At 41.2% G+C, this 27,955-nt stretch overlaps 5 protein-coding genes across 15 annotated transcripts; 2 read left to right on the top strand and 3 right to left on the bottom strand.

The window, feature by feature from the left end:
* Window positions 1-88: 88 nt before the first annotated feature.
* Window positions 89-7,604, top strand: spag1a (sperm associated antigen 1a). 2 transcript variants are annotated; one of them, XR_008414353.1, is made up of 8 exons: window positions 89-461; window positions 1,575-1,674; window positions 1,754-1,906; window positions 3,057-3,214; window positions 4,105-4,246; window positions 4,839-4,990; window positions 5,053-5,190; window positions 6,146-7,604. XR_008414353.1 is itself a non-coding variant. In XM_053862040.1 (8 exons), the coding sequence occupies exons 1-8, from the start codon at window positions 134-136 to the stop codon at window positions 6,149-6,151; spliced, it is 1,152 nt and encodes a 383-aa protein (XP_053718015.1). In that variant the 5' UTR covers window positions 89-133; the 3' UTR covers window positions 6,152-7,603. The 2 variants fall into 2 exon arrangements, 1 of the variants encoding a protein (XP_053718015.1); XM_053862040.1 differs by having other exon boundaries at window positions 4,839-4,965; window positions 6,146-7,603.
* On the bottom strand, window positions 4,416-14,554 carry LOC128757039 (E3 ubiquitin-protein ligase RNF19A-like). 4 transcript variants are annotated; one of them, XR_008414352.1, is made up of 11 exons: window positions 13,518-13,823; window positions 12,312-13,088; window positions 12,026-12,222; window positions 11,801-11,945; window positions 10,934-11,096; window positions 10,750-10,864; window positions 9,233-9,391; window positions 8,887-9,088; window positions 8,659-8,781; window positions 7,488-8,250; window positions 4,416-7,407 (listed from the first exon to the last, which is right to left on the bottom strand). XR_008414352.1 is itself a non-coding variant. In XM_053862039.1 (10 exons), the coding sequence occupies exons 2-10, from the start codon at window positions 12,854-12,856 to the stop codon at window positions 7,977-7,979; spliced, it is 1,923 nt and encodes a 640-aa protein (XP_053718014.1). In that variant the 5' UTR covers window positions 12,857-13,088; window positions 14,501-14,554; the 3' UTR covers window positions 4,416-7,976. The 4 variants fall into 4 exon arrangements, 3 of the variants coding, with proteins under 3 accessions (XP_053718014.1, XP_053718012.1, XP_053718013.1); XM_053862039.1 differs by lacking the exon at window positions 13,518-13,823 and adding an exon at window positions 14,501-14,554 and having other exon boundaries at window positions 4,416-8,250; XM_053862037.1 differs by having other exon boundaries at window positions 4,416-8,250.
* ptpn2b (protein tyrosine phosphatase non-receptor type 2b) lies at window positions 13,922-21,083 on the top strand. 3 transcript variants are annotated; one of them, XM_053862041.1, is made up of 10 exons: window positions 13,922-14,008; window positions 15,848-15,938; window positions 16,018-16,118; window positions 16,459-16,557; window positions 17,052-17,189; window positions 17,359-17,568; window positions 17,908-18,069; window positions 18,483-18,646; window positions 18,726-18,812; window positions 20,045-21,083. In XM_053862041.1, exons 1-10 carry the CDS (start codon window positions 13,937-13,939, stop codon window positions 20,064-20,066), a joined length of 1,146 nt encoding a protein of 381 aa, XP_053718016.1. In that variant the 5' UTR covers window positions 13,922-13,936; the 3' UTR covers window positions 20,067-21,083. The 3 variants fall into 3 exon arrangements, with proteins under 3 accessions (XP_053718016.1, XP_053718018.1, XP_053718017.1); XM_053862043.1 differs by lacking the exon at window positions 13,922-14,008 and adding an exon at window positions 15,030-15,242 and having other exon boundaries at window positions 20,045-21,080; XM_053862042.1 differs by lacking the exons at window positions 13,922-14,008; window positions 20,045-21,083 and adding exons at window positions 15,030-15,242; window positions 18,919-20,028.
* psmg2 (proteasome (prosome, macropain) assembly chaperone 2) lies at window positions 20,153-23,280 on the bottom strand. The gene is made up of 7 exons (XM_053862045.1): window positions 23,132-23,280; window positions 22,534-22,705; window positions 22,358-22,416; window positions 21,980-22,098; window positions 21,726-21,905; window positions 21,418-21,538; window positions 20,153-21,346 (listed from the first exon to the last, which is right to left on the bottom strand). Exons 1-7 carry the CDS (start codon window positions 23,186-23,188, stop codon window positions 21,266-21,268), a joined length of 789 nt encoding a protein of 262 aa, XP_053718020.1. The 5' UTR covers window positions 23,189-23,280; the 3' UTR covers window positions 20,153-21,265.
* Window positions 23,281-23,685: 405 nt separating this feature from the next.
* Window positions 23,686-27,955, bottom strand: LOC128757759 (probable 2-ketogluconate reductase). Of its 5 annotated transcripts, none has more exons than XM_053863275.1 (7): window positions 27,882-27,955; window positions 27,574-27,685; window positions 25,251-25,629; window positions 24,640-24,811; window positions 24,348-24,526; window positions 24,179-24,275; window positions 23,686-24,088 (listed from the first exon to the last, which is right to left on the bottom strand). In XM_053863275.1, the coding sequence occupies exons 1-7, from the start codon at window positions 27,884-27,886 to the stop codon at window positions 23,935-23,937; spliced, it is 1,098 nt and encodes a 365-aa protein (XP_053719250.1). In that variant the 5' UTR covers window positions 27,887-27,955; the 3' UTR covers window positions 23,686-23,934. The 5 variants fall into 5 exon arrangements, with proteins under 5 accessions (XP_053719250.1, XP_053719251.1, XP_053719253.1 ...); XM_053863276.1 differs by having other exon boundaries at window positions 27,574-27,663; window positions 27,882-27,942; XM_053863278.1 differs by lacking the exons at window positions 27,574-27,685; window positions 27,882-27,955 and adding an exon at window positions 26,777-26,927.

Below are 27,955 nucleotides of genomic sequence, written 5' to 3'. Positions count from 1 at the left end.
CCGGGGTTTCCTGGCGGCAGCCTCCTCATAAGTACGTATTGATCACGTGCCCCGGTGGGCGTGTTCTAACATCATCCCAGTCAGGAAGACGCTGCAGTGGTGTTTGCGGGAGGCTGGAGGAGGGACAGCCTCGATGGGGAACACGCAGGAGAAGCCTCCAGTGAGCGGGGGAGGCGGGATAACAAAACCGGACCGCACCACTGCAGGGACCGCGAACACCACCAGGGACCGAAATAGCCCTGGAAATCCCCATCTGGAGCCTGAAAAAGGACTCACCAATGGCACCCGGAGCCCGGAGGAGGGAAGCGCAGCGGACACAAGTTATCTGGACGCTCCCGCTGGAGCCCTCCCCCCACACCTGGCGCGTCTGAAGAACGAGGGGAACCACCTCTTTAAACACGGCCAGTTTGGGGAGGCTTTACTAAAGTACAGCCAGGCCATCGACGGGTGCGCTGAAGCAGGTGAGGCTCGTTTCCTGCTCTATGACAGAGCTCATATGACATGAGGTCTTTTCTGTATTCTTTTGAAGTGAGCAATCGCAAGTCTGATTTGATAAATAAGCAAAGGATTTTATGCAATGATGTGTTTACTGACTCTGATTAAACAACCTCATGGTTTCTAGGCAAATGTTGATCCTTTTCCAAAGCTGCCCTCTAGAAATTTGTCTGTGTGATGTGGGCGAGGCAAGTTTGTTTATTTATTACCTTTGCTCAACAGTCAATGCAGTTTACAGAGGTAGTGGAATCAATTGAAGGCATCATTATTCCCTCTCTTAAGAACCAGCAGTCCTCCCCTGCCACTTTGCATGGGATGTGAGAGCAGGTCGATCCATGTGTTCTTGAACCCATGTTCAGTATCAGAATCTCCTTCAGCGAATCAAAGGGAGTAAAAAATATAATTTTGTAAGCCATAATCATGTTTGATCTATCAAAATGTTGATAACATTAATATATTTTGCATAAGAGCTTAAACTGTTGCAGTGCATTGTGGGATTTAAAGCACAAGGGCCACTTGTAAAGGTGAAACTTATGTTAGAGCCATTGACATTCGGTCCAAATCGTGACAGTGGCATAAGGAAAATACTTAATGACAAAATGAAGGTCGGCGTGGCCTTGCAACACAAATACACCGTGTCATCATGGAGCCAACAGGAAGTTAAGCAGTTTTACGTACTGAAGATCCACAATTCAGGTGCCTATGATGATAGAAAGCAGAAGCAAGTTTGCTACATCTGACTTTACCAACCAAGTAGCTTGTATCAGTATATTAGTGTCATTTATATTACAGCTTATTTTATAAGGATGTTGAGTTGGTTTTGAATGACTCAAAACAGCATCTAACAGAGACAAACATTAGAGTGCAAGGAGAGAAATAGAAGCCGGAGGTGAAAACTGCCGTTTAGAGAGTAGAATGATTCACACTTTAATCAGTTTGCCTTAGTTTATTGCGCTAAACTGTGGAGTCCTGGCGGGCTACTTGAAAATGCTGCCGTCATCCCTGTGCAGCAGAAAAGCAGAAGCAGTAAAGTGAACCACCAGTGTTTGTCTCATGTGTGCTGTCTCTCCTCACCACAGATGTCGACAGCACTGAGGATCTGTGCATCCTCTACTCCAACAGAGCTGCATGTTACCTGAAGGATGGGAACAGCACCGACTGCATCGAGGACTGTACTAAGTAGGAGGCCGGGATCTACTGGAGATAAATATTGTAGCTCCCCTGAGAAGGTGTGAAATTGTGATGCTGATCCTTGCAGGGCCTTGGAGCTCCAGCCGTTCTCATTGAAGCCGCTGCTGCGTAGAGCCATGGCCTATGAGTCACTGGAGCGTTACAGAAAGGCTTACGTGGATTATAAAACTGTCCTGCAGATCGACACCGGGGTGCAGGCGGCTCATGACAGCGTCCACAGGTCAGACTCTACTGAGTGGTGTTACCTTTGCATCTTACCTCACTCATAAACTATAAGGAAAGACCTATAAATATACACTAAACTAGTTGTTTTCTGAAATTCTAATCTTTGTATTTGCCATTGGTTGTTCATCAGCATGAAATTATTAATTATTATTAATTAAACAAAACAAAAACAAGCCAAATAATCAGTCAGTGAGTTGAATATGTCTAGGGCTGCTCTTTGGTTTCCTGTTTTCTTGATTTCCAAAACATTTTATCCTCTCTACTGTTTATCTTTAAATTGAATTCTAGCATCCAAGGAGAGGAATATTCATGCTGGAAAACACTCAGGGAGCATCCTTCTTAAACATGTTGGCAGGGAAGTGTGCAATGGGCTGCATCTGATTTGACTTTCACTTAGAGAGCGACGTGCCACAAACTACTTAAAAGGACACAGTGATCCGAAGGGAAGCCGGTTGTCCTCACACTTCTAAAAAACTATTTTGCAATAACGGTCATCCAAATGTGAAAATAAGATAAACAGAGATGGACTTATGTTGCACACTGTTCTAAACTGTGACTGTTTGCACACATTGAAGGTAAACATACTGACATAAACAATATTTTCAAAATTGGAGTGTTTGTTCACCTGCAGGTGCATGACCTCCACTGGTCAAACATGTCCAAAAGAATAAACACACACGCACAGAAGGCTCTCCATATATGTATCATCAAAGCTGAAATTAGAAACAATATATACAGCTAAAACACAGTGAAGTGGAAACAACCTTTTTGAATTGAGAATAAACATGGCGCCATGTTACGTAAATGGAATTTTTTTTAAGTTGCATGTCACGGTATTTTAAACATATGAGGGACAGTGAAGTCCAGCTGAAAGTACATTCTCAATATTTTACCTTAAAATAGCTTTTTAATGGACCAATTGCTACAATAATAACTGAATACAGGAAAAGTATTATTTTTGTTCTCACTGTTGTAAAAACCTATGAAACTAAACAAGACGGCTGAAACATACATTAAGGAGGCTAGAAATTTGAACAAAGAGTACTGCAATACAATATTTATAGTAACTGCAGGAGTTTCTCTTCATGTTGTCATCCTGAACTCTTTCCTGCTGGTGGTATTAGTGAATGACTGTGTGTTTCCAGGATCACTAAGATGCTAATAGAGCAGGACGGCCCCGAGTGGAGGGAGAAGCTTCCAGTGATTCCCGTCGTCCCGCTGTCCGTCCAGCAGAAACACAGAGAGAAACCGGTCAGCGCTGAGGTGGTTCAGGCCCGAGCTGCAAAGGCTGCACTGGACGAAGGTCAGCTTTTTTTAGGAAAAAAAACATTGACCTGCAATTTTTTTTCTGTGATTCTTCTGATTCATTATGAGCCCACAAACAGAGAACACAAAAAATCCCATAAATGTCAGTAAACAACTGTCCAATGTGGCGTCACGTGACACAGAGAGCGTCAGTCCAAAAGCCACAGCACAGCACAGGACTGGGATGTCTACTCATCTATCTTTGAATAGCCAGAATCCTTGTGACGACCATATGCTTTTGTGGGGACATTTTTCTTGTCCCCACAAGGTTAAGCCTCGATTTGACTTGAAAATAACAAGGTCATTATAATCAGGTTTAAGTTTGGTTAAGGGTCCTATTTCAGGTTAGCCATTGGTTTCGGATGGAAAGCATAATGTCAATGTGCCGTCCCACAAACCTGTGCGTGTGTGCACCTGGTTGATTCTTTCTAGTGGGGACCAATTCTTGACAAAACACCTCCTTGTGAGGATCTGATGCCTTTGCAGGGACCATTTGACCGAATGCCACAAATCCAAGCTTGAATTTGAAGATGGTTTGGTTCAGAATCCTGGTTAAGGTTTTGGATGTCTAGGCTTCGGGTGAGAGGCTGGGGAAGGCATTATGGCAATGAGTGGTCCCCACAAAGATAGAAGAACCCTAGGTGTGCGTGTGTCGGGACAGAACATGAATAATGGAGAAGGAAAGGTGATCCATGTACTATGTCATTGTAATGGAACAATACTGGTCATGTTTCCTGGACCCAGCTGATACAAGGAGCCTCAGCTGAACTTATTGATACATTAGGTGTGGCCTCAATTAATGGTTCCTTATTATGGTCCTCCCTCTGTATTTCTGGGTCCTTCATACGATCCGCTTCCTTGTACTTAAACTGCATTATCTTTTCCCAGCCAGAAGAAAAGAAGCTCGCTTTACTTTGTTGAAGCAGGATGGGAACGATCTGGTGAAGAAAGGCCTTTTTGAGGAGGCACTGGTGAAGTACAGTGAATGTCTCACCATCAAACCGGATGAATGTTCACTCTACACCAACAGGTTGGTGAAGATACTGTCTTACAAGTACACGATCTTCAGATGTTTTAAGGGGCCTGTGCTTTGTGAAACTGACCTTTCCTTGGTTTTTGGGCCGTTATATTGGGTCTCAGCATGTTTGAAATCTCAATATATATATATATATATATATATATATACACACACACACACACATGGCTTACACTGTGTAGCCGTTTACTCTTGTGGACAAGATTGGGATTTAAATTAGCCTCTCGAAAGAATCAACTACGATACTTATTCCTTCAGAGTTTCAAAGCAAAAAATATAATCAAAATCAGATGTGTTGGAGAAAATGTTTGCAGCTTAATCCCAACCATACACATATCTTTTGGAACTGTCCCGACATTCAGACATTTTGGCAAAATGTTCACATGGTATTATGCAAAGCCTTTTCTGGAAATGTACTATACCTTGGCTATCTTGAAGAATCTGTTCATAATTCAGACTCATGTCTTTTTTGGTAGCTGGAAAGAAGGCTTTCATATACATGTAATACAATAATTGAATTGAATTGAAGCTCATATGTGCATCAACAATAAAAAATATCAGTTAAAATGAGCCTCTCATCTTTCAGGGCTATATGTCTCCTGAAGCTGAATAGATATGCGGAGGCCAAACAGGACTGTGACTCTGCACTCCAGCTGGAGCCAAGCAACAAAAAGGCCTTCTACAGACGAGCGCTAGCTTACAAGGGTTTACAGGTAATGGCCCGGAACAAGATCACGGGTGAGCTCAGTGGATGTTAATGTGATTATTGACTTACTGGTTAATCGCTCCGTCTCTGGCAGGACTACCTCTCCGCCAGCGGTGACCTTCAGGAGGTACTGCAGCTAGATCCCAATGTCAGAGAGGCCGAGCAGGAGCTGGAGGTGGTGACACGTCTGCTGAGACAGAGCCTACTGGACGGGACAGCACACACAGCCACGGTGAGAGTCGGGAACACAAAAATCAACACAAAAACAGATGTACAGATCTCAATGAAACGTTTTAATACGAATGAATTGTGGTGTTCTGGATCACCATCTGGATCAAAGAATTTCTTTAAAGTTTCCTTCACAATCTGCAGTGCTGAGCTGCAGCGCCAGCTCAAACTCATGGCAGGTCCCATCACACTGCCACCTGCTGTCCGGCTGAGCTCATTGCTCTCAATGATATTTGAAATGCTGGAATAAAGCACTGTGTAAAACTTAAGTGAATTGAGTCCAATTAAAGTGGGTAAAAAGAAATGGTGTAAATGAATGGCTTTGTGGAGGTCTCTACTCTCTTTATGCTCTTTAAGGTTTTGTGCTCTTTAAGGTTTTATTCTCCACAATGTAAAATAGCTTCAATCCAATGCTCTATTAGCACAAAAGCAAGCACAAAAAGCCACATCTAACAATGCCATCAAAATAAATAGTGACCTCAGTCCCCTACTAGCTGATCAGATGAGTATAATTTTATTATATCAACATTTCTATTTAAACAAAATCAAAAATAATTGCACCAAAAAGGTTGTTTCTTTTTAAAACAAAATTAAATAAGCCAAACCATTGGCCAGTACTGTGTTTTATTTATAAGTATTTTTGCTATTAAATTGATCCATGTGATTACTTTCAGTGGCACAGAACCCCACAGAATATCTGCTTCATTCACTCATGCTGTCGTATCTTTCCTTTGTTGAGATTTTTTTTGTGTGGCACATTTGAGTTCCTTGACTTCGTTGGGTTGGGGACAACCATGTTGTTGTGTGGTGACTGAAATGTTGACTGTTGATCAGCTGTGAGGACGCTATTTCGAAACATGTTTATGTCTTTGTAAGGTATTCACTCCAAAAACACAAGCTGCTTTTCTATGGTGCTGGAAAACTCCCTTCATGTTGTTGTCTTTTGTTTCGACCAGCAGATGTGATTTAGAAGCCGAGGATTCACATCTGGCGCTGTAGCAACCCTGGAGCCATCTGCAGCAGTTTAAATGGAAACTGGTGCCCAGTCCTGGAAAGACCTGTGTCAGCTTCTTCAAGTGCGCACCAGAACCTTACTCACCAGGCAGCTTTGAGTTTAAAGTGTCATGACCTGATGACCTGCTTGCACAATGAAGCTTCTGCGCGAAGGACAGTGTCATGCAGCGTTGATATGACGGGGAGAAGAGTGCCTTAGAGATTTATACTGCTCATGAACGGTTTCTTAATGAACAGATTTCTGTAATGCATGTTTGCAACGCAGGTTTGAGCATGATTAAATGCATTTACACTGACTGCTGATTGTACTGTTCCAGCCTTCACATCTTCTGTTGGTTTCCTTCTGGCATGCCATTCTTGAATGTATAGACTAGCAGTTGGAATTGTCTGAGTGTTCATATTTAAAGACAATGGCATCACGGTTGAACATTTGAAAACAGTTGAAAGTTTTGAAAAACAGTTTTATTTGTATGAAAATATTCTGTTGTGATTATCATCAGTCGGAACTACTACAGCTGGAAGTCTCAGGTTTAGTGATGTTTCATCTAATGTGCACTTAGCTTATCACAAAGTAGTAATAGATCGATGGACTTTCAGGAACTAAGGTTTCCGTGGTGATGATGCAGGTTTGAGAATCTGAGATTGGGCTTTGCATAGTTTACTACCCAATAAATTATTATGCCGAGCTATATTTTTGTCACATAAATGACTAGTAATTTTTTATTAAATATGTAACACAGTTCCGCTTGGTCAAAACTTATTACTTATTACATATTATTGATTGGGTTTTTTTTGTAAATGAACTTGCATGCTGGTATGAAAATAACATGAATGCAAATATGTGTGTAATATACAGAGAGAATGCTTAGTCATGCTTTGCTTTTTTTAAATAATATTTAAAATGTTTTTTGCATTTTTCCTTCTAATCCCACAAAAGTGCCTCTATGTTATCTTCACATTTTCTACTCGTAATTCACGACCAAAATATCCATGACTTAAAATATGGAAGAGCTTTCGTTTTCGGTCATTAGGGCTCTGTTTGCTTGCGTGTTGGTTTGTACACATACGATAACTCCAAAATGGACTGACATATTTCAAGGGGTGATTGGAAATGGGCTAACCCATGGTGTTGGTCGGCTCCTTTGGACTGGTGACCATAGTAAAGTCCAAATAGATGAAAGGCATCTCCATTCACCAGACGTTCTGACTTAACAAAACACAGGATACAATCAAATCACTGCAACATGCCAACTGTCAATTGACACTGGTGACAAAATGTGGCTCTACCTGTTCTGAAAACTTTCTTAGCCTGTTCTTCCTCGCCTGTGTCCACATGCACATTTTAAAATATGTATACAAAAATAAGTCATTATTTCCTTCTTCAGTCCTTTTCATTTTTATTTATTAAAATCTTAGTCATACTTACATCATCACTTTATCCTCAATATATTTATTTTTAACCTTTTTTTTTTTTTTTTTTTTTTAAGAAAAAAGATCTAATTTTTTTCATAAATTCCTTTGACAGCCATGACAGACTGACATGGACCAGACTTAAAAAAAAGCTTCTTTGCTCCTTCTTTTCATTATAGCTAAATTATGAAATCCTTACATAGTTGTGACTCTATTTCCTTGTAATTAATCATTTATCTTCTGCCCCAGAATGCAACTTAATACGAGTGATGATTCCAGAGTCAAATATGAATGAGACACTTCTCATTCTTATGTGTGTTGTCGTATTGTGTCTACTATAACAACTTTGTTATCACCAGCCATCTCTCAGTTCTCACATCCCAGTTTCACCTGCGACTTGCAAGGGCTCGTTTTTCTCTTGCAACAGGATCTTCTCCAGAGCTTCCCTGTGCGCTTCTTACTAGAATTGCAAAGAGCTGAATCGCAGCCATCTTTTCCACAGCAGTGAGTGGACAGACACCGGCACAGGTCTGTATCGCTGTTGGTCATCACACTTCCACTGCTGACACTGGATTCATCTGAACTGCAGATGGAGCTGGAGTGTCTCAGCGTCTTCACACATGCATCCAGGCTGTACTGCCTGTGGGGCACAGTGTATTCAAAACAGAAATGAACACAATAAAAATTCCCTTTCACAACACATATCATCTCAACTCATCATCCTGACATTAGTTATTGTGTGATCAGCAACTTCCGACATCCACCGATTTTAAAAAACCCCGACCTTTCAACAGGATTGCATCTCTCTTCTGTTCCCTTTAAACCAGTCCTGGGCAAAGTGCAGCCCTCTTGAGGTACTATACAACTGATATGTGGTAATCTCCTTTTTTAACTATTACTTGTTCAACCGTAAATGTAACTACATAAATGTAGTAAATCTTTTTTTTCTTTTCATTTGCCGTTTTGGCGTAGCTCAAATTAAAGCTCTACTCTTGCATTTCACAACAAACCCAAGCCTCTTCTTCTGGGGTTTTGTCGAAGGTCTCACCTTTCCAGAGCAGCGTCGCCATCATGAGACCCTGCCGTGGCTGGAGTGCTCACATTGTCGACTGTGGTGGAGTCTCTGCTCAGCTCACATGGTTTCATCTTAACATCTGCCTTCACCTGCATCCTGTGTAGCAGAGAAGACGCGTGTTTGTAGCTTCTATACAAGTGTTTGCCAGCTGGGAGCATGAAAAAAAAACGCAGCTGACACTACTATAAATAGTTTTGTGACCTGCTGTAGTGACCCTTCGAACCAGCTCCAGACTTGCTGTTCCCAGCTGCAGTGGTGGTGTTCTCAAGTGTGAGTGAGTGATGGAAGGAACTCGCCCCACAACAGTCCATGTGACCCCCACCTATACTGGTGCTGAGGCCCGCGGGTCCGAAGACACTTGTTCCGTGGTGCAGATTAGGAATATAAGGCTGAGCTTCTGCTGCTAAAATCAAATACAAATCATCCACTGAATACCTAACATTTACCGTACTGGTTGAAATGTTAACAGTGCCATTTTATTTCATTTCATTTCATACTTGTGTAAATAACAACTACAGTGTATATTCGAAGGTCGGAAGTTGCTCACCTGCCACGGCGGCTCTGAAGACAGTGTTCTCATTGTCCCCGTCAAATCTAATCTTGACGCCTTTGCTGCTGACAGTGGGCACCCGAAAAACACCGGTCCTGAAAAGTGAGACCGGGATGACTCCGTAGACGTACACCAGCAAGATGGGAACACCGGCAGCTGCCCGACAAACACAGAGGTGGTTGAGAATTTGCGCTATATTTGTCCTTCACTGAAATACAAGTCAAATACAAAGCCTTTGGAGGTTGCTCAGGAAACAGCACACAAAACAACAAAAACAGGAATCTTCACCATAGCTATAGTCTCCAACAATAATAAAATTGTTGCCCAAATCATTTTCTGATGTAATAAGAGTTCAATAAATCACTGTGCAAACCCTCGCTCTGGTTCACTCCTCAGCAAACACATCCCTGAAACTGAGTGCGATCTCTTTTTTCAGCATCAATCTTCTTCTTCTTTGTCTTCTGACTTCTCCCTTCAGGGGTGGCCACAGTGAATCATCTTCCTCCATCTCACCCTGTCCTCTGCTTCTTCTTCTCTCAAACCTACAAACCTCATATCCTCCTTCACCACATCCATAAATCTCCTCTTTGGCCTTCCTCTCCACCTTCTGCCTGGCAGTTCCAACCTCAACATCTTCCTCCCAATGTACTGGCTCTCTCTCCTCTGTACATGTCCAAACCATCTCCATCTAGCCTCTCTGACTTTGTCTCACCTGAGCACGCTGTCCCCCTGATGTATTGCTTCTTGATCCTATCCACCCTGCTCACTCCCAGAGAGAAGCTCAGCATCTTCATCTCTGCTACCTCCAGCTCTGCCTCCTGTCTTTTCCTCAGTGCCAATGTTTCCAAACCATACAACATTGCTGGCCTGACCACATGCACAAATATCAAATATCATCTTGTTTTCTGCTTCCTGGGCCCATCTGAACCCTTTTTTAATCACACCAACCGTTCAGGCATCATTGAGCTGAGAAGCCCTCTGACTCTTGAACACTGAGGCGGAGCTACACAGGGGTAAATCTGCTCAGTGCTCGGTAGGTCGTAGTGCAGTAAGTGCTGGGGAGTACTGTAATGACAGGTGTGTTTCTCTTCTTTCAGATGAATTTTCTGCATAGGATATGCCTTCAAGGAGTTAGGATCATTTAAATATGTGTATGTCAAATCATGTAGGCAGCAACTCTTGCCATCAGGGATTAAAGAATCACAGATCAGGGGCCACAAATACTTGACTTCACAAATGACTTCTGCCCCGGGGGTCACCTAATGAGGACCTGGCGTTTACGGAACCTGGTTATTCAATATTTTACCTGATTGTAAAAATGAGTTTAAAAATTACGAGGTGGAGAAGTGAAAACATTTGGGAGCAAGAGAATGACTGAGTGTGAGATGTCTGAGATGACAGATGTTTGCTGATGCTCTGAGACATCTGATCCCATAATAGATTTACATTTTTGAAAGGCGAGGAGAAACAATATATATAGGCAAAGTGTATCTAAGGTAAAATAAGAAACATACCAACAGTCAGAACAGCGATGACAGGTGACGCCACAAAAGAAAGCGAAACTCCTCCTGCTATTATTACGTTCTTCTTACATTTGGAGATTTCCTTACACCTGTAGTAACCGATGACCTGGAGTGAAACGCAACAATGAGCAATAAGTTCACACTAGGCAGATTGTGGCATGGGAAGTCACCTCACCTTTCTGCCCACATAGATGGGGATGCCGACGATTATTGAAGGGATCGCCAGGCTGGCGAACAGAGTGATGGCCACAGGGGCGCCCAGCAACGTGCTGAGCAGAGAGAGGATCTTCTTCTTTTGGCTCCAGGGCTTCTTTCCCCAGAAGGTGCAGCCTGATGGACTGCAATGTGTATATATTTTAGTGGTGAGAATTTAACAAGTTAATTACAATGAATTAATTACAAAAATGTGTTAAAAATTTTAATTTAATTTAATTTAAGACACCAGGGAACCTTAGTAAGTGCACAATTTCCTGGTCCACTGATCACACTGATGCACAAGACACGTCGCAGCTAGGATGATAACAACAACAACAACAACAAACATGGAGGAATCCATCGCAACACAATGGCTAGGGTTTCCACCACTATGAATGTAGTGGAAATTCTTATAAAATTGAAATTCTTATACAAATATTTTCAAGACATCAAAAGAGCTTTAGTTTAAATAAGGTGATATAAAAACTTGAATATAGCCACCATCGTGATTTATTGTTCTGTTTTCAAACTGATGCAAAATAAATAACATTTTGTTGTTCAAATGTATGTATGGGTCCATCATTTGATTCAGTAATATACCAAATTCATTCAAATAGAAAAATGTGGCAAATATTCTCATACCATTAAACTGCAAATTAATATATATTTTTTTAAATTGAATCCCACCCCTTATATTTTTCTGTCCCCTTAGACTGAAATCTGTGCTGCCATCATGCTAACACCATTGATACCAGATTTTTGTTTTTGGGCTGTTTTTATACTCAAATGTTTGTTTGTTTGTTTGTTTTAAAAATAAACATTTTGAGTGTGAAAGCCGAGGTCTTACCTGAGGTAGTGAAGGTCAGAGATCTCCCTCATGCAAAGCCAACAAAACTCACAACCACACAAAACACAGACCATGTGGTTGCAGCCCCAATCATCCGTCTTGTTGATGAAGGCAGAACAGCGGGGGCACTGTTTCATTTCATCACCTGGGAGACCGGGCCGGACGGAAGTCACGTTCACTCTCAGTACAGGAAAGCCATAGTTCATCAATTCCATATCAACTTGCCTTCGCTCTCGTGGCTGCTCAGCGAAGAGAGCAAGTTTCTCAACTCGAAGTTCTGCACTCCCTCCTGCCGGGCCGCGTCACACGTCTTGTCTGGATGCCACAGTTGTTTGCAGTGGTAGCAGAACTCAGTGCCGCAGCCACTGCGGCCGCATGTGATTTTGGGACAGCTGGCGCAGCCATTAGCGATGACTGCAAATCTGGAATTAGAAGGGGAAGTCAGTGAATTAAAATCTGTGAAGTACTTTTAAATGCTTTTTTTAAATGTTTATATATTTAGAGTTCTCACCCACAGTCAGGGGCCGGGCACCAGCGACAGTCGGGCTCAGCTGCTAAAAACCTTCTCATCATAAACTCCTCGTACTTCCCAGTGAGGTCCGGGTCCTCTAGGATGATCCTGATGTCCTGAGGGTTCAAACACTCAAAGCACTCGGGACATTTGATGTTGATCCGGGACTCTAAGATCTCGATGCGCAGGTACTCTCTCAGGCAGTCCAGGCAGGAACGATGCGGGCAGGTCACAAGCTCTGGGAAGTGTTCACGCTTCTGCCGAACCAGGCACAGAGGACACTGGAGAAATTCTTCCGAGGAACTCGAGGACTCCTCAGGAGAGTGGCTGTGGGTTTTCTCAAGAGCACACTCTGAGCTGACGCAGTCTTCACTGGGGTCACTCTGATTCCGGGATTTACGTCTCGGAATGCGGTCAGTCCACCAGGATTGAACAAATGCGTTGATGGACAGACGCTGCTTTTTAGGGACTTTTGGAGCAGAGGAGCTGTTGATGGAAGAGGTGGATGTGCTACGGTCTGATTCTGTGCTGCACTGGCTGTTCATCACATCAGGTGAGGACTGAAGAGAGCTGCGTCCAGCTGCAGCCACCTCAGCAGACGACCGAGGGAACAGAAGAGGCGAGGTGGAAGGACAACAGCTTTGGTGGAGGGATCCAGAGGGTTGCGGTGAGGTCCGCAGGACATGTGAGGTTTGCCATTGAGGGTGGGCACCAGAGCTTTTGAAGCTGGTCCTTTTGTTTGCAGGAGGTTTATCTAGGTCTAACAGGTGGAGGAATCTACAAAGACAAGGCATGGATGAGATCACTTCCAGATTTTAGCAGATCAATAAAGATGTAGCTGTGACGTATGAATGAGAAACTTTCACCAAACACTATTGCAATATACTTATTTAATCAATATAATTCTACATCTTTTTTTTAGCATTTCAAATCTCATTGATTGTAATGAGCTCAAAGGGGCAGCAAGTGGCAGTATTTGTATAACTCAAACAGTAAGCCAAAAGAAGAAAGCAGGTCTCATAGAGAGCGAAGACTGCAGATAGTGAACACCACCAAACGGTAAGAATGTGCTCTCAGCCTCATGATCAACAATTCCTTAACATTTTATTTAAAGCTGCAGATTTGTTTGAAGTTAGTTTGAGGGCAGAGGGGCAGCAAACGCAAAGCCTCCTGCTGTGAGTCCAGCTCTAACCCAAACCAACCTACCCAGGCACATTACGGAAAGTCTTGGCCATCACTGGGCCCGAAGACATCTTTTGACTTCGTCTTGCGCCTCCCTGTCCATTGAAGAGTCATTAATCCTCTGAATGAATTAATGCCAGTTATCAATACCACACTGTGTTTTTGTGCGCTGGAATACTTGATCGTGCTTTACCAGGAGGCGGGCTGTCAAAAATATCAGGTGGTCTGTGGGAGGACTTTGACATTGTAATGTAACGTTCTCGTGGGATAGACGGCTAATGGAAGTGGATCACACATGCGCTTATATGAGATGTTCACTCCATGGATCAAAGAACCATTTGCGCCATGATGGACTTCAAAAAATGAAGGATTAAAAGGATTAAAGTCACAGACTCATCCAACATGCAGTTGCCTTTGATCTGTGGCTACTCTGTAGTGTTAACATGACATGTTTATGTGTTGATCAGCACCTACAACCTGACTGGGTTACTACCTCATCTGCACTCAACTGGAAGGTATTTTAAAGTATAATAACCAAACAAGGTTTCTGGTGCAACTCGTTCATGAGAGCCTAAAAAACTCCTTCCCTCCTGGGCATTTCCCCACCATGTTGCTGCAACATCCTTTTGATGACTTTCCAAACAGTTGCTATGGCTTCTATAATTTCTGCTTTTTGTAACTTGCTTTCGTATTATTATTATTATTGTTGTTGTTGTTGTTATTATTATTATTATTATTATTATTATTATTAGTAGTAGTAGTAGTAGTATTCTATATATCATATCTAATTACTTCAATGCACTGTGTAAATTAATTTCTTAATAATAATATTAATAATACTATAAAATAATAATAAAATAAAATTATCATGATTATTAATTATTATTCGGAAATTAATAATTTCTGAAGAATAATATACCTGAATAATAATCCTACACTTCCATAGTAATAATATACAGTTAAATACAATTATTATTATTAGTAGTAGTATTAATAAATTAATTTACCCAGGGAAATGACTGCCAAGACTCTTGGCAAACGAAAATCCTCTCTTTACCGGATACTCTTGGGCCAAGAGTATCCGGTAAAGAGAGGATTTTCGTGGAAATTACTCGCGAAGTAAACGGTCAGTCAAGGTACAATGAAACTTCCGTTTATGCATTTCACAATAAAACACTCATTTTAAAGCTCTAAACAGTAAAGTAGATTAAATATATATGTAATACATATAGTATATTCAGTAAAAATACTATTTCTGCACACCGATAAATTTCATTCTGATAACTGATATTTCACTGTAGGGCGCCCTCATGTTGTTGTACAAGTTGAAATTGTTGGAATTAGCATCCGTCAACATGAAAGTATTAATTCAGATTTCGTTTTCTGTTGTTTTGTGTTTCATGCCTGTCTATTTTTACCATTAAAAAATAAAAGTTGAATTTTTAATTTCTGTTCATTGGTTTTGTTTTTTGAAAGAGCACAGGACCTCACTAATCGGAGGTTTCCTGTCTGCACATGCGCAGACGACGCCTCGTCAGACGTCAACTCCAGGGACAGACACCTAACGGCAGCTCGCTAGCTTCTGAAAGTAAAACAAAAGCGTAACCAGTCTCACTTAAGTAATGAGGTAGATAGTCGCATTTTCGGTCGCTCCTCCTGTACATACACCGCACTGTCACTACCTCGGAGAAAATGGAGCGGGAGTTTCAAGACATTGAGTCGGAAGACCGGTGGCAAAAACTCTACCTAGTAAGTGTGTTAGCGGAGTTAGCATGTTGCTAACGCGTGACTTCATTTACAAACAGTCCATCACCATGCGAATTCGGTTAAAGTAATCTTATTATAATATGAAGTTAGTTCCATGTTTTGGGTGTGAGACACCGTCCAAGACTGCAAATCAATCTGCACCCCAGCTACTTATTAAGTCTGGGCGAAATCAGGCTGTTTGTTTTTATAACGTTGATTAGTCCGTTAAAAGTTAACGCTTCCGCAGGGTTCAAGTAAATGACGTCAGCCTCCAACGTAGTCACGTGATTGTATGAAAAATATAAACATTTGAAGGATGCAATTCCAAAATCAAGTCTCCAGGGTCCTAGTTTCACCGTTCTCTTTTCAGCGGACTGACGGCTCGCCGCTACTCCACTGTATAAATAAAGCGCGTTTTACTAGAATAATAAATGTTTAAAGCTATTGTATTGACGCAGCTTTCGAAGATTTTGTGCTTTCAACCCAAACATTGCAACCATCATTTGTCTTCCTCATTTTATTTGTTATAATAGCTCCACTGTTCCGCAAAAAGATGTGTGAGATAATTTTGGCATGTGCAATTCCCAATTACTGTCTGTCATCTCCAGGAAATAAGGGCTAAATCTTACGAATGCCCCTATAAAGTGGCAAAATATCCAGATAATCGAATCCGCAACAGATACAGAGATGTCAGTCCATGTGAGTATGCGTTTTTATACAGTCTATATTGCTGAAAGTTTTAGATTGTACCAGTTTGTTCAGTGTTTTTCTTGTGTAGTTGATCACAGCCGGGTGAAGCTGAAAGGCACAGACAATGACTACATTAATGCCAGTCTGGTGGTGGTGGAGGAAGCCCAGCGACGTTACATTCTGACTCAGGTAATGTCTCAAGTTGGTGACATTTGATCTTGAAATACATAGTCTGAGACAGTGAAGTACAATAATAGCCAGCCAATATCAAACATTTGCTATCTTAAAAAATGTTGTGCATGCAGTAAATCTCGTCATAAACCAAAGCCAGAGTCAATAATAAATTTGTGGCATGATGTTTACCGTTTTTGCTCTTTGTTTACATGGTAAACTCATAACACCAAAGTTCTCTATTACAAAGTGCACTGTGTTTAAGTCAAATATATTATATAAATAGATTACATAAATCAAGAGATATTATGTATGATTACCACCGCTGAAATTGAGGTGTGTTTTATGTTCTTCACAGGGTCCGCTGAGCAATACATGTGGACACTTTTGGCTCATGATTTGGGAACAAAAGACGAAAGCCGTCATCATGCTTAATCGGGTGATCGAGAAAGGCTCGGTAAGCTGTATTTTTGAGTTTTGTATGTTTAAAATGTCATAAAGAGAAGCATGTATTTTGCTGTGGAGACAATTGTGTATTTCTGTGGTGTAGTGTGGTGTTGTGGTAACGGAACTGCTGTGTTAAAGACAGATGTAACAGTCGATTGTTGCATCTTTGCTTCAGTGAGTACTGAAGATAATATTTAATAAGATTTACAAGTTCAGCAGTAGCCAGTAAAAAACACTAATGTCAATTGCTTCAGAAATTTATGGAACTACTACTTCATTTTCCTATGGGACAAATGAAGGGTATCTATCTATTTATCAGTCAATGCAAAAAACTTCTCATTCAGAAATGGTGCCTTCGCTCTGTTGTCCATCAGATATGGCTAATAATAATGTGTTTGTACTGTTTCCTTGGTGTCATTTTGTTTTCATGACGTGAAGCTGAAGCTAGATTTGAATCAGCAATTGAGTTGCTACTTACTTGTCGATTGAATCATTGTGTTTCAGGAAAAGTGTGCGCAGTACTGGCCCATGTCAGAGGAAAGTGAAATGACGTTTGGTGAAACAAATTTCCTGGTCAGGTTGTTATCAGAAGATAAGAAGTCTTACTACACCACCAGAGTGCTAGAGCTGAACAATGTCAAGGTTGGCTGCTTTTTTATTAATTAAATGAGAGAAATGACGATGAACCTTTCATCCACTCTTAGTACTGTTACAAAGTTGGTGTTAATCTCTGCGATTTGTGCAAGGGTCATTTTAGGTGGTGCATTGCTTCCTGTTCACTGACACATTGTCACTTTGGTTTGCCCTTCAGACAGGAGAGAAAAGAGAAATCTACCATTTTCATTACACCACGTGGCCTGACTTTGGCGTCCCTGAATCGCCAGCCTCCTTCCTAAACTTCCTTTACAAGGTGCGCGAGTCGGGTGCCCTGGGACTGGATCAAGGTCCAGCTGTGGTTCACTGCAGTGCTGGAATCGGACGCTCCGGGACATTTTCCTTAGTGGACACTTGTCTTGTCCTGGTAAGCTCCTTTGTTAATCTATTTATCATAGGCATTGCCCGGACACTACATCGAGGTATCCAGATGGAAATATATTAAGAACTTCTAACCTTCATCCTCGCACTCCTACTAAGTACAAACTTATGTAGTGCAGCGGCTGTGTACATACCTAGTTCCAACATATTTTCCAGGCCACCAGGTCACCTGAGTCATCTTGTTACATGTGACCGCTTTCAGAATGATGAGAATGCAGTTAAAAAAAAACCCATTTTGAATCAAAATTGCTATTACATACAATATATTTGATCCAAATGTCAGCCACCAGGCAGTTGCTCAATCTCACTCTAATGCTCTCCACAGCTGGACAAGAGGAAGGAGCCCGTGTCTGTGGACATCAAGAGTGTCCTCCTGGACATGAGGAAGTACCGTATGGGTCTAATCCAGACTCCAGACCAGCTGCGTTTCTCCTACATGGCTGTTCTGGAAGGAGCCAAGTGCATTGTTGGAGACGCGTCTGTACAGGTAGAGGAGCAATTGTCCGGTGTATACACTGTGATGCATGGTACTCATTGGCTTTTACAACCCGTAAAACCCGTCATATTTAACCCTGTATACACACAATTCATTACTTTGTTGTACAGTGTATATTTAAAGATTTTTATTGAGATCATTTCTCACTATTATGTGTCCTCTCATAACCTTCTCTCAATTTATGACATTAATAAGTCACTTATAACTCACAATTATGAGGCCAAGTATAATATAATATAATATAATATAATGTAATATAATATAATATATGTAAAACTGTAAGTGACATCATGTTGGAAAAAACCCTTGTGTATGCTGATATGTTGATGTTGCCTGAAATAGATGTTTTCATAAAACACATATTGTCCTCTAAAATGGGATGACTGTGGGATTGCATCTTGTAGAATCAGTGGCAGGAGTTATCCCAAGACCAGGAGTCCACGTCAGACTGTCCTCAGACAAAGTGTCCCACCGACAGACTGAACGGCAGCTCACATGAAGCCCAGTCAGATGACAGGAAACCAGATGCGCGGAAGTCCGACCATGAGCAGGACAGCAGCTCCACACAGTCAGTCAACACCGGACGCTCAAAAAAAATTCGAAAGTTACACTCAGCGATTAAAGAAAAAAATGTATTTTCAACGCAGCAAGCGACGACGAGAAGACAGCTCCTTGTCGGGCAAGTCACCTCAGAGCAGACCCAGGACCAGCGACCCGGAGCGGAAGAGAAAAAGGTAATGATCGGTTGAGTGTTGAAGCTGAGTGACATCGCAGCAGCTCACCATTCTAAGACGTGGACAAACACTGACCGGTCTTTATCTTGTGGTTCTTCTTGGACAGTTTGGGCTGCATTTGCTGCACGTGAGCTGTCCAGCTGTTGACCTTTCCCCCACTCCCACACCCTTTTTTAAGAGCAACCTCAACCTTGAAGAGCAAGTTTAGTGGAGGAAGTGTAGCTTTAAAAAAATCCTTCCGTGACATTAAGGTGTGAGCTGAGTGGGTGTAGCTTGCTGTGTTCTTACTTTCTTGAAGTGGTGTGGTTGTGCGTTTTTGGGCTATTACGTCACTCACCAATGCACTTTTGTGTCATGTTTCGCTTTTGCCACTGTTTAGTATAAACACGACATCACCGTCCTCCAAAAACAATGCGTCAGAGCAGGCCGTCAAACTAGATCCGATCAGACTCCTCTCCAGCTGTTTATGCTTTCATACCATTTGCACAGCACCATATCTGGATTAAAAAAAATCTAAATTCTTCATGATGTACTGAACCATATCCTCGGCAGAAGTTGGGTACGTTTTCACTTATTTTTTTCTGTTTGCTATTGCAAAACCTTTCTGTTAAATCTATCTGAATTTTGAAATCATAAAAAAAAGGATTTTGGCCTCTTGGCGTCGGCAGTCAGTATCATCCAAGCAACTCACAAACAATAAATAAAGAGAGAAAAATGTGGAAGACGCAATACTGAGCTATGCATCGCTTTTAAGAGCTGAAGTTGTAACGCCTCCTCTTGTGCTTTCAAAACTGCATCTCTTCTGTGTTCCAGTCCGCCGTGGTCTTTACCTGTGACTGGTGTGTCCCAGTAGCTTCTATCACTCGGTGTCAACCCAGGTCGCTTCTTATTTTGTGACACTGACTGATCGATGTGGCCTCTCTGAGCTGTGGTCGACACCCTGGGATGTGAACTGCTCCTCTCAAGGGAGCTGCAGTTTTGGACACCCACCAGGGGCGTCAACAGACTAGGGCCCAGTTAGCAGGAGGAAGTGTGCGGACGTGAAGAGGCACGATCTTTGTGATGAATCGGCACTGAGTTGAAGTGATTTGCAGATCAACAGCATTCTTGCTTGTCTGACACTCTCACCGGGTGAATAATAATTTGCACTTTTACTGGGAATTCTTCACCCTAGTTTGATTCCACAATTCCACAATAATTGATTTTTTTTTAACTTCAATCTCTGATTGCAGGGTGAAAACCAGCGACTGCTAACGTTACAGGACGACTGCTCTGGCAGTGAACGCCACATCTGCAGGGAACACCAGCTCCCCCCACCCCCCCTCACTTTCACCTGTTTACAGCCGATTATCAGGAGATCACAAACACCAGCGTTCGCCTGCTGCAGCAGCTCCTACTTCTGGACTCATATGTTATCGCTTTGATTTGAATGCAGCTTTTGAAGAAGAGCACTAGTTTCACTGGAGGCAGAATCCAGACGATTTTTAATCGTACTCCGACTCTTTGTTACAATGAGTTGAAGCAGAGCCTAAACAATCTAGGAAGGGAATTTGAGTCGAGACGCTTTCCAAAGTAGTTTACTCATCTGCAAGTAAACAGTAAAATAGCATGATTAGAAACTATTAACATAAAACACATTCTGTTTTTTTAAAATATAGAATGTCTTTTTTTTCACATGGAATTTGCAGAAGAAGGCTGTTACTTGGGAAATTAAAACACAGCACAACTATTTCTTTACGCATCATTTAAATCAGCAATCGGATTCAGTGATTTTTTTTTTTAATAAACATCTTGTGGGCAGAGGGAAATTACATTATTATTATTATTTAATCTATAAATTGTCAACTACAACTGCCAAGTGTTTTCTGGTGAAGGATTGTCTCACACCTGAAAACGTGACTCCATGCCGGGGTTTTGCTCTTCAGTGAAAACAGTTTGCCTCTGTAGCTTTGTCTTCATACATATTGCAGTAAGACTGGACGTCACCAATGAATTCTTTTTTTATTTGTATTTTTAAAAATATTTTTTTCCACAACAGAAACTGTCTCTATTTTTCTATAAGAGATTACTTGAAATAATTTATTCCCGATGCTGGAGAGGGTCCAGAGATGTGCCCTCTCCCCAATGAGGGAAATATTTCCGTGATGTACATACACTTTTTTTTATGTGTGTAAAATGAAATGACATATTTTGCTTGTTTAAAAAAGTTTGCTACAGCTGATTTTCTGACTTTTTCTGATGAAATAAATACGTCTTAAGTCTCTGTGTTTTTATATGGAAATAAAGCCTAAGGTCAGCCTATGAGTCTAGCAGCTTTTCAACCCCAATGAAAACATTTCATCTGAAATAATGCCGCTTCCATGCAGTTTTTGTTTGAATCAGAAATGTATTATTCAACGCTTAATCCAGCTCAATTTAATATCCAACTATGTGTGGTAAAAATAGAGGCTTGTCTAAAAAAGTGCTGGTGGAATTCCGCTTCCGAACAGAAGACTCCAGGAAGGTGGGATCTTCCACTTGTTTGCATTTTCATTCTGGAACAAAAAAACCAAAATACATATCAAGAGTATTCAAAAAAATAGCTTCAAGCCAAATGTCCACTCACAGGAGAGTCAAGCAAGTGAAGCCAGTCATTGAGGTGGTTGATGAGGGTAAAAGCGTCCGGGATGTTGTCGCCCTCTGAGCAGAAGATCAGCAGCACAGCAAGTGGCACGTCCTCACTACAGCTGAAACAACATGGTCCCATTACTATTGGCTTATAGCAATTCACAAAGCATACAACAACTTGATGCTTTGCCAAGAAATTGAACAATTTAACCTGAGGCTCTAAGCCCCTTCATTGAGATTCACCAAACATTACAGGGAGGGTTCGCGCCACCACGATCACACAAGCTGCACCACTATTGTCTCCACCTGTCAGTGAAAAGCCCCTTGGTGAATCCTCCTCCTGGAATGTGAAGTTGTGGCTCTGTGTCGGCATCCTGTATTCCCGGGAAGCTCTTGACACGCTCCATCTCCCTCCAGCCAAGCTCCTTCAGAGCTTCTGCACAAAGCTTCTGGAGAGCAGGTGTGACCAGGTACCTGAGCGGGGTGCTGAGAGACACGCACATAAACCCATGTGCATCAAATTGAGCAACTTGCCGGTAGAGTTCTTCTGAACTACCAACCCCTGCAACTGTCCGTCATCTCTCTGGTAGGCATGGCTGCTGGACAGCACCACAGTCCTGGAGAACCCACTATCTTTGATCCAAGACAAAAGCAGCTGGCGGAACTTTTTTGATTTCTTCTGCAATTAAAATGTGTCTTTAACTGAATTGCAAATTTCACTCTGCAAGAGATTCAAAATGGCACCCAGACTTCAGTCTTTTATTCATGAACATGCATTTTTTAAGGATGATTTAAAGGAGACCAGTCTTGGGACGGATGTGAAGACGTTGTACACCAAGTCATAGCATAAACACGTTCTCATATGGAGAATAAACCTGGTGAAAATTATGTAAGGAAGGACTGTAAACTATCACACACGCAGGAGAATAGCGACTTACTTGTACAACTGGAGCTCTGATTTGAAGAACGACAAGCTTCAGTTCGTCAACTGTGTACACTATTCAAGAGAGAAACACATCAGCTCACATGTCAAGATCTACTGCCCTATTGACAGTTGCCAATCCAAACTGTCATGTTACCCACAATCTTAACCTTTTTGTGGTTGTTGTCTTACCTTCTGCAGCTGTGTGAAGCTCCTCTTTGTCTTCTTTACTGCTTGCGTAGGGGTTGTTCCCAGCCATGGGGATGAGACAGTCTGTGTGGAAGTAACCTACTCTTTTCATGTTCAGTGTCGACACGAGCAGATCCACAGCCAGTTGGCCCACGTTACCAACAGCCACGGCGGGCTACAGTGTAGGAAAACACAGATTGGCAAAGTACAACACAAGTAGTATCAATGAAGGAATGAATCAAAGCTCGCTAAGAGAACTTGTAATGCATTCATAATTACTTATACCCTCTTAACAAGAATTGATTTTAAAAGATGGAATTCAGAACCGATATCCTGCACAGATTTCATATTTTCAACCAGGGGTTCAAGCTATCATGACTCAGCAGATTGTTTGTCATTAAAATGTACCATTAAACCCAATGTATACAGCGTAACACATTATCTATTGTTAAGGAAATGCATGTCAAAGCGGTACGTGAAATTGTGCCTCACCTTAGTCGTCAGTTCAGTTTACAACTCACAGGCTCAGGCTACATGCTAACCATGAAGTGGCTAAACTGATACCTTTGTTGTTAGAAATCCACGAGGATAAGAATCTCACCATGACAAGGGTTAGACCTTGGAAACAGACAGGCGAATCCTCTGAGGAGATGAACATTTTGCTGAGTGTTCTTCTGATACACCGCACAAATCTCAAAACCGAAAGTTTGGTGTTTACATGCTCGCGCGGGGAGCGAGGTCCTGCGACGTTCAGGAATAGTACCTTATTATGATGCCTGAATTAAATGTCAATTTTAACTTTAAAATATGTTAAGATCTATGTCAACTGTCTTTTTAGTCATGACTGCATATTCAATTTCATATGCTTATTAAGACTGACTATCCAAAGGCACGTAAAAGGCACCGTGTCACTTCCAAAATGTTAATGTCTGTAACTAAAGTGTTTTAGAATTGTTGAAGAGCAATCCAAAAGAAATGTCGCAAATCCAGTTAGTTTAACAAGTCAGTTTGGGCCTAATAAGTGTAAGTTGAAATTAAACTTTTCAACTGTCATTTCCAGTTTAATGGGTAAAATTCTTGAGTTATATATATATATATATACACAATACAATATGAACGTTGATTTTTTTAAATTGTTTTTTTTTATTCACACAATCACCCAGACAAATAAATTTTAAATGAAATAAGATAAAAGTGGAATCAGCAGTTTATTTTTTTTTCAAATTCCGAGCACCATTGTGTTATCATATGCAACTAAACATTAGTGATGTGTTCAAAATGTGCAACTGCTGTTGAGACTTCCCAGTGACTTTCTGTCAGCAGCAAATGGTGAGAAAATATCAAATATTTAAAAACACCAGTGGAATATTTAGCAGCTCCATTTTTTGTAAACCAGACCCATCATCAGCTCTTGACTTCATTCGGGACAGGACGACCTTCCACCGCTGCCAAAGCATTGTCCACCATCTTCTCCACCATCTTCTTAATTGTGCTGTAGGTGTTGGTGCCAACATGGGGTGTGATAATGATATTCGGGAGGCCAAGCAAAGGATGATCCCTTCAAACAATATGGAGAACAAGTGTTGACCTCTTTATAGATATCGTAATGACAGTCGTGACAGTGGCATATCTAGTTTACTGACAAGACCTTGGGAGTGGTTCAGGATAAGTCACATCTAATGCGGCAGCGAGAATCGTCCCCGACTGGAGCGCTTCCAATAAAGCGTCCTGGTCCACGACATGACCTGAGACAAGAGAATCAAGGACAATACAGATTTATATGTTTGAAGCTGATGTGACAAATGGTCTGTGTTCACCTCTGCTGATGTTGACCAGTGTGGCAGTGGGTTTCATCAGGGCCAGCTCCCTGTAGCTGATGAGTCCAGTGGTTTCTTTGGTCAGATTGACCGCCAGCATGACAAAGTCTGACCTCCTGAGTAGGTCATCCATGTTCTCGCAGTAGGTCGCACCAACCTCCTGCTCATCTTCAACACTCCTGAACAGAGCAAGTCAGGAAATACATATAAATAATTCAGCAAGACTCAAAAGAGCACAGCAGAGTAGAAACACAGTAGATAACTCAAGCTTGACCAACACAGCTTGACTTACTTTCTCCTCCTGTTGTGATATAGTATCTCCATGTTGAACCCTTTGCTCCTCTTTGCAATTTCTTGTCCAATTTGACCCATTCCAATGATGCCGAGGGTCGAGCCTGTGACTTCAACTCCCATTGGATACTGGATTTTGCAGGCGATTTTAGGATCCACCGCTATCTTGTGACCTGAGAACATTTTTGCTTATTCATTTAAAAAGAAATGTTCTAAAAATAAAACATAAAGAAAAAAAAATGATTGTGAAGAAGATCCCACGATTTTCTTCACAATGCAAATGATGTCAAGTCTTCAATTAAAATTGTTGTTTAACAAGTTCAACAAAACAAATTGTAAATAATAACAACTACATTACATTTAAACATTTTTTTTCATGTTTATATACAGCTGCACCAACTCACTGGTTGGGCTTGTATGGCAATAAACAACAACAACAAAATAGTTAAAAAAAATCTAATAACACAGACCTTATTTCAAGATACAGTATCTTTCAATAATAGGACTAAAAGTATACATTTAATTATTGTCCACTATGATTGAAAGATTAAAATGCTTTTCAACGAATAGTTTGACACAGCTGGGGCCATTTGGTGCAAGAATGGATGGTACCTTCTACAATCCTCCGAGCTGAAGCCAACATCAAGGCCATGGCAATGTCGGCAGTTGCATTGCTGACCACTCCAGGTGTGTTGGTCACCGTTAGGCCGCGTTTGTTGAGGTACGCCACATCTAGGTGGTTCACGCCTGCTCCTCCATTGGCGACCACCTTCAGAGCAGGAAGCATGTCGAGGAGAGCCGGCTCCATGGCTGGAAGCTGGTCCCACAGAAACACACCCTGGATTTTTGGGCCGTACATCTGGGGGTCGCGAAGGAATTCTTCATGAGAGAGAATATGAAAATGTTTTTTCATGACATCCCTCAGTTCCTTGAAGAGACCCAGATCACCGGCTGTGGAGAACAGAGCCCAGGGTTTGTCCTCTGCTATCATCTGAGAAAGAAGTCCACAAATACACAAATGAAATACTTTAAAACTTGGGAAAAAAAGGCTGACGGAATGCTTACTATACATCTTCATTTTAAAATAGCCGGAAGTGATACATGACATGGCAAAGTGTCAACGACAGCAGCAGAACTTGGGTGACAAGTTTAAATTTCCAACTTTTTTCTATGTTAATATACAGTCAAACACGGCGGCATTGAGCGCCTGCCCCATTAATTCCTACAAGAAATATGTCGCAACACATAGCCAAAAAATAAACAAATATATAATATCCGTACAATTTCACATCAAAGATTTCAGCCCTTAAAGTCAAAGGTTGCCAGTCACAGGGCACATACACCCTTTAACACACACATACCTAAGCGCAAGTTAAGTGTGACATGCTCAGTAATAAAGAGTTGAAAATGTTTTGTTAATGTGTTTTCCATTTATTCTGTCGTGATTTTTTTCAAGTTCAACAGATCAAATTTTATTTGTTACAAAATTATAACAACTTCTTTATATGTAAACTATTTTTTGTGTTTATATACAGCTGCACCAACTCACTGGTTCAGCTTGTATGGCAATAAACAATAAAGTTCAAAAAAACAAAACGTATCCAACAGTAAATAGGAAGTCGCAATCTCCGCTAATTGATGGTCACAGCTGGAGCTAACTTCAGTACTTGTTCATAGATACAAACTAACAATATCGATGTGCATTAAAATCGAATACACAAAATCAATTACACATTGATGAAAATATCAAAGTCAAGAACACATCGATTAAAATATGGTAAACGTAGCCATACCGCAAAGGTTGAACAGTCGAAACATCAACAATAAGCACCGACTTCCTGAACAGGACTGAATACTGTACTTAAATTAAAAAAAAAAACCAAAACCTGCGAGTATGACTCACTCTAAGGCGCATGCGTGAAACGCTATGCCTTGTGGGTATCTTCGTATGTGCTCGTTGAAGAAACATGGTCAATGTAAGGATTGGTTTCGTCGACTATTTCTTCATTTTGTGTATATTAGGCAAACGGTACTTAAATAACAGTCCAGGTCTAACTGTCACTGTATAGTCATAGGTATAGTCTTAAGACCATATCACAGTCATTTGATGTCTTCGCGAGATAAATAAGGCGGTTTACCTTTGCTGCGCTCTCATGAACCGGATGTCGACCTATAGTTTCAAATTAAAACTCTGGAGAATATTCAATCTGACGGCGTCAAATCAGATCTGCTTTTGGGGTTGATCGAACGCGAAAATATCATTGTGGACTGCGTAATTTGTCAGATCAACAGGCCAGGAAATGGGCCCACACTGGTGGCATTGTCAAATGTGCCTTGAAATCCACGATGAAAAACCAACTCATGAATATAATAGCTCTGTCGTTCAACTATCCCCGCATCGTGACGACTCTCAGATGAGACCTGCAAACCACTGTAAACACAGGGTCAAAGTCCAACCAGCATAGTTACACTCCAATCCAGCTTTAAGACTCACCCGCTCTTCACCTATGTTTCTGCTGAGAAAGTCTTTCAGTAAAGAAAATGATGCCGGCTAATATGATTTTGCAAAACTTACTATAAAGTAAAGAATATTGTAAATAAGTGACTATTATGTGTAAAGTTGTGCTTCATGCTTTAGACACGTAATGATAATAATTACATTATCAATTTAGTTTTACTCACAGCGGTACATTTGGATATAAAACAATTGCCTGTGATCAGTAATAATTTATATATCAAAGATATATCAAGATAAGAATGCAAGCATCAGAATGAAAATGGTGCTTATATCTAAAAGATTTAAAAAAGACTACTCTTTTGGATTCTGTGAACACTATTACTGATTACACTAAATATATGTTCCTTGGGATTAAACAACTTTCATTTTGCGGTGTAATTACCTACAGGTGTTGCTTCCCTTTCTTAAAGCATGTACCTGTAAGGGTTTCTGCAGAGTTGCAGATGTCCACATGGTGTTCAGAAGCTTCTTTGTCAGAACAGGAACGCTCCACAGACTTCTCACACACTGGACAGAGAGTCGGCGTATTCTGGTTAAAAGTCGAAAACATCATCGACAAACATCATTCCAAGTTCATTTTAAAAAGCCAGCCTGCCATTCAACTGCTTATTCCGCCTTTATAACTCACCATATTTATAAATATTAAAAATCCGAGGCTACATGATCTTGAATGAATATTGCTAAAGTGTGAGCAACAGGTGTAAGAACATCAGTCAGTCACTTACATCATTATCTGCTCCTGCTTCTGTGAGATCAAGTAAGGTTCAGCAAGGTCCTCAGGCTGGATCACTCCTCTCAA

Source organism: Synchiropus splendidus, chromosome 4, assembly GCF_027744825.2.
Source record: "Synchiropus splendidus isolate RoL2022-P1 chromosome 4, RoL_Sspl_1.0, whole genome shotgun sequence".
NCBI classification, from domain to species: Eukaryota; Metazoa; Chordata; class Actinopteri; order Syngnathiformes; family Callionymidae; genus Synchiropus; species Synchiropus splendidus.
Note: the sequence above shows the minus strand (reverse complement) of the source record. Positions and strands in the feature narration are given on the sequence as shown.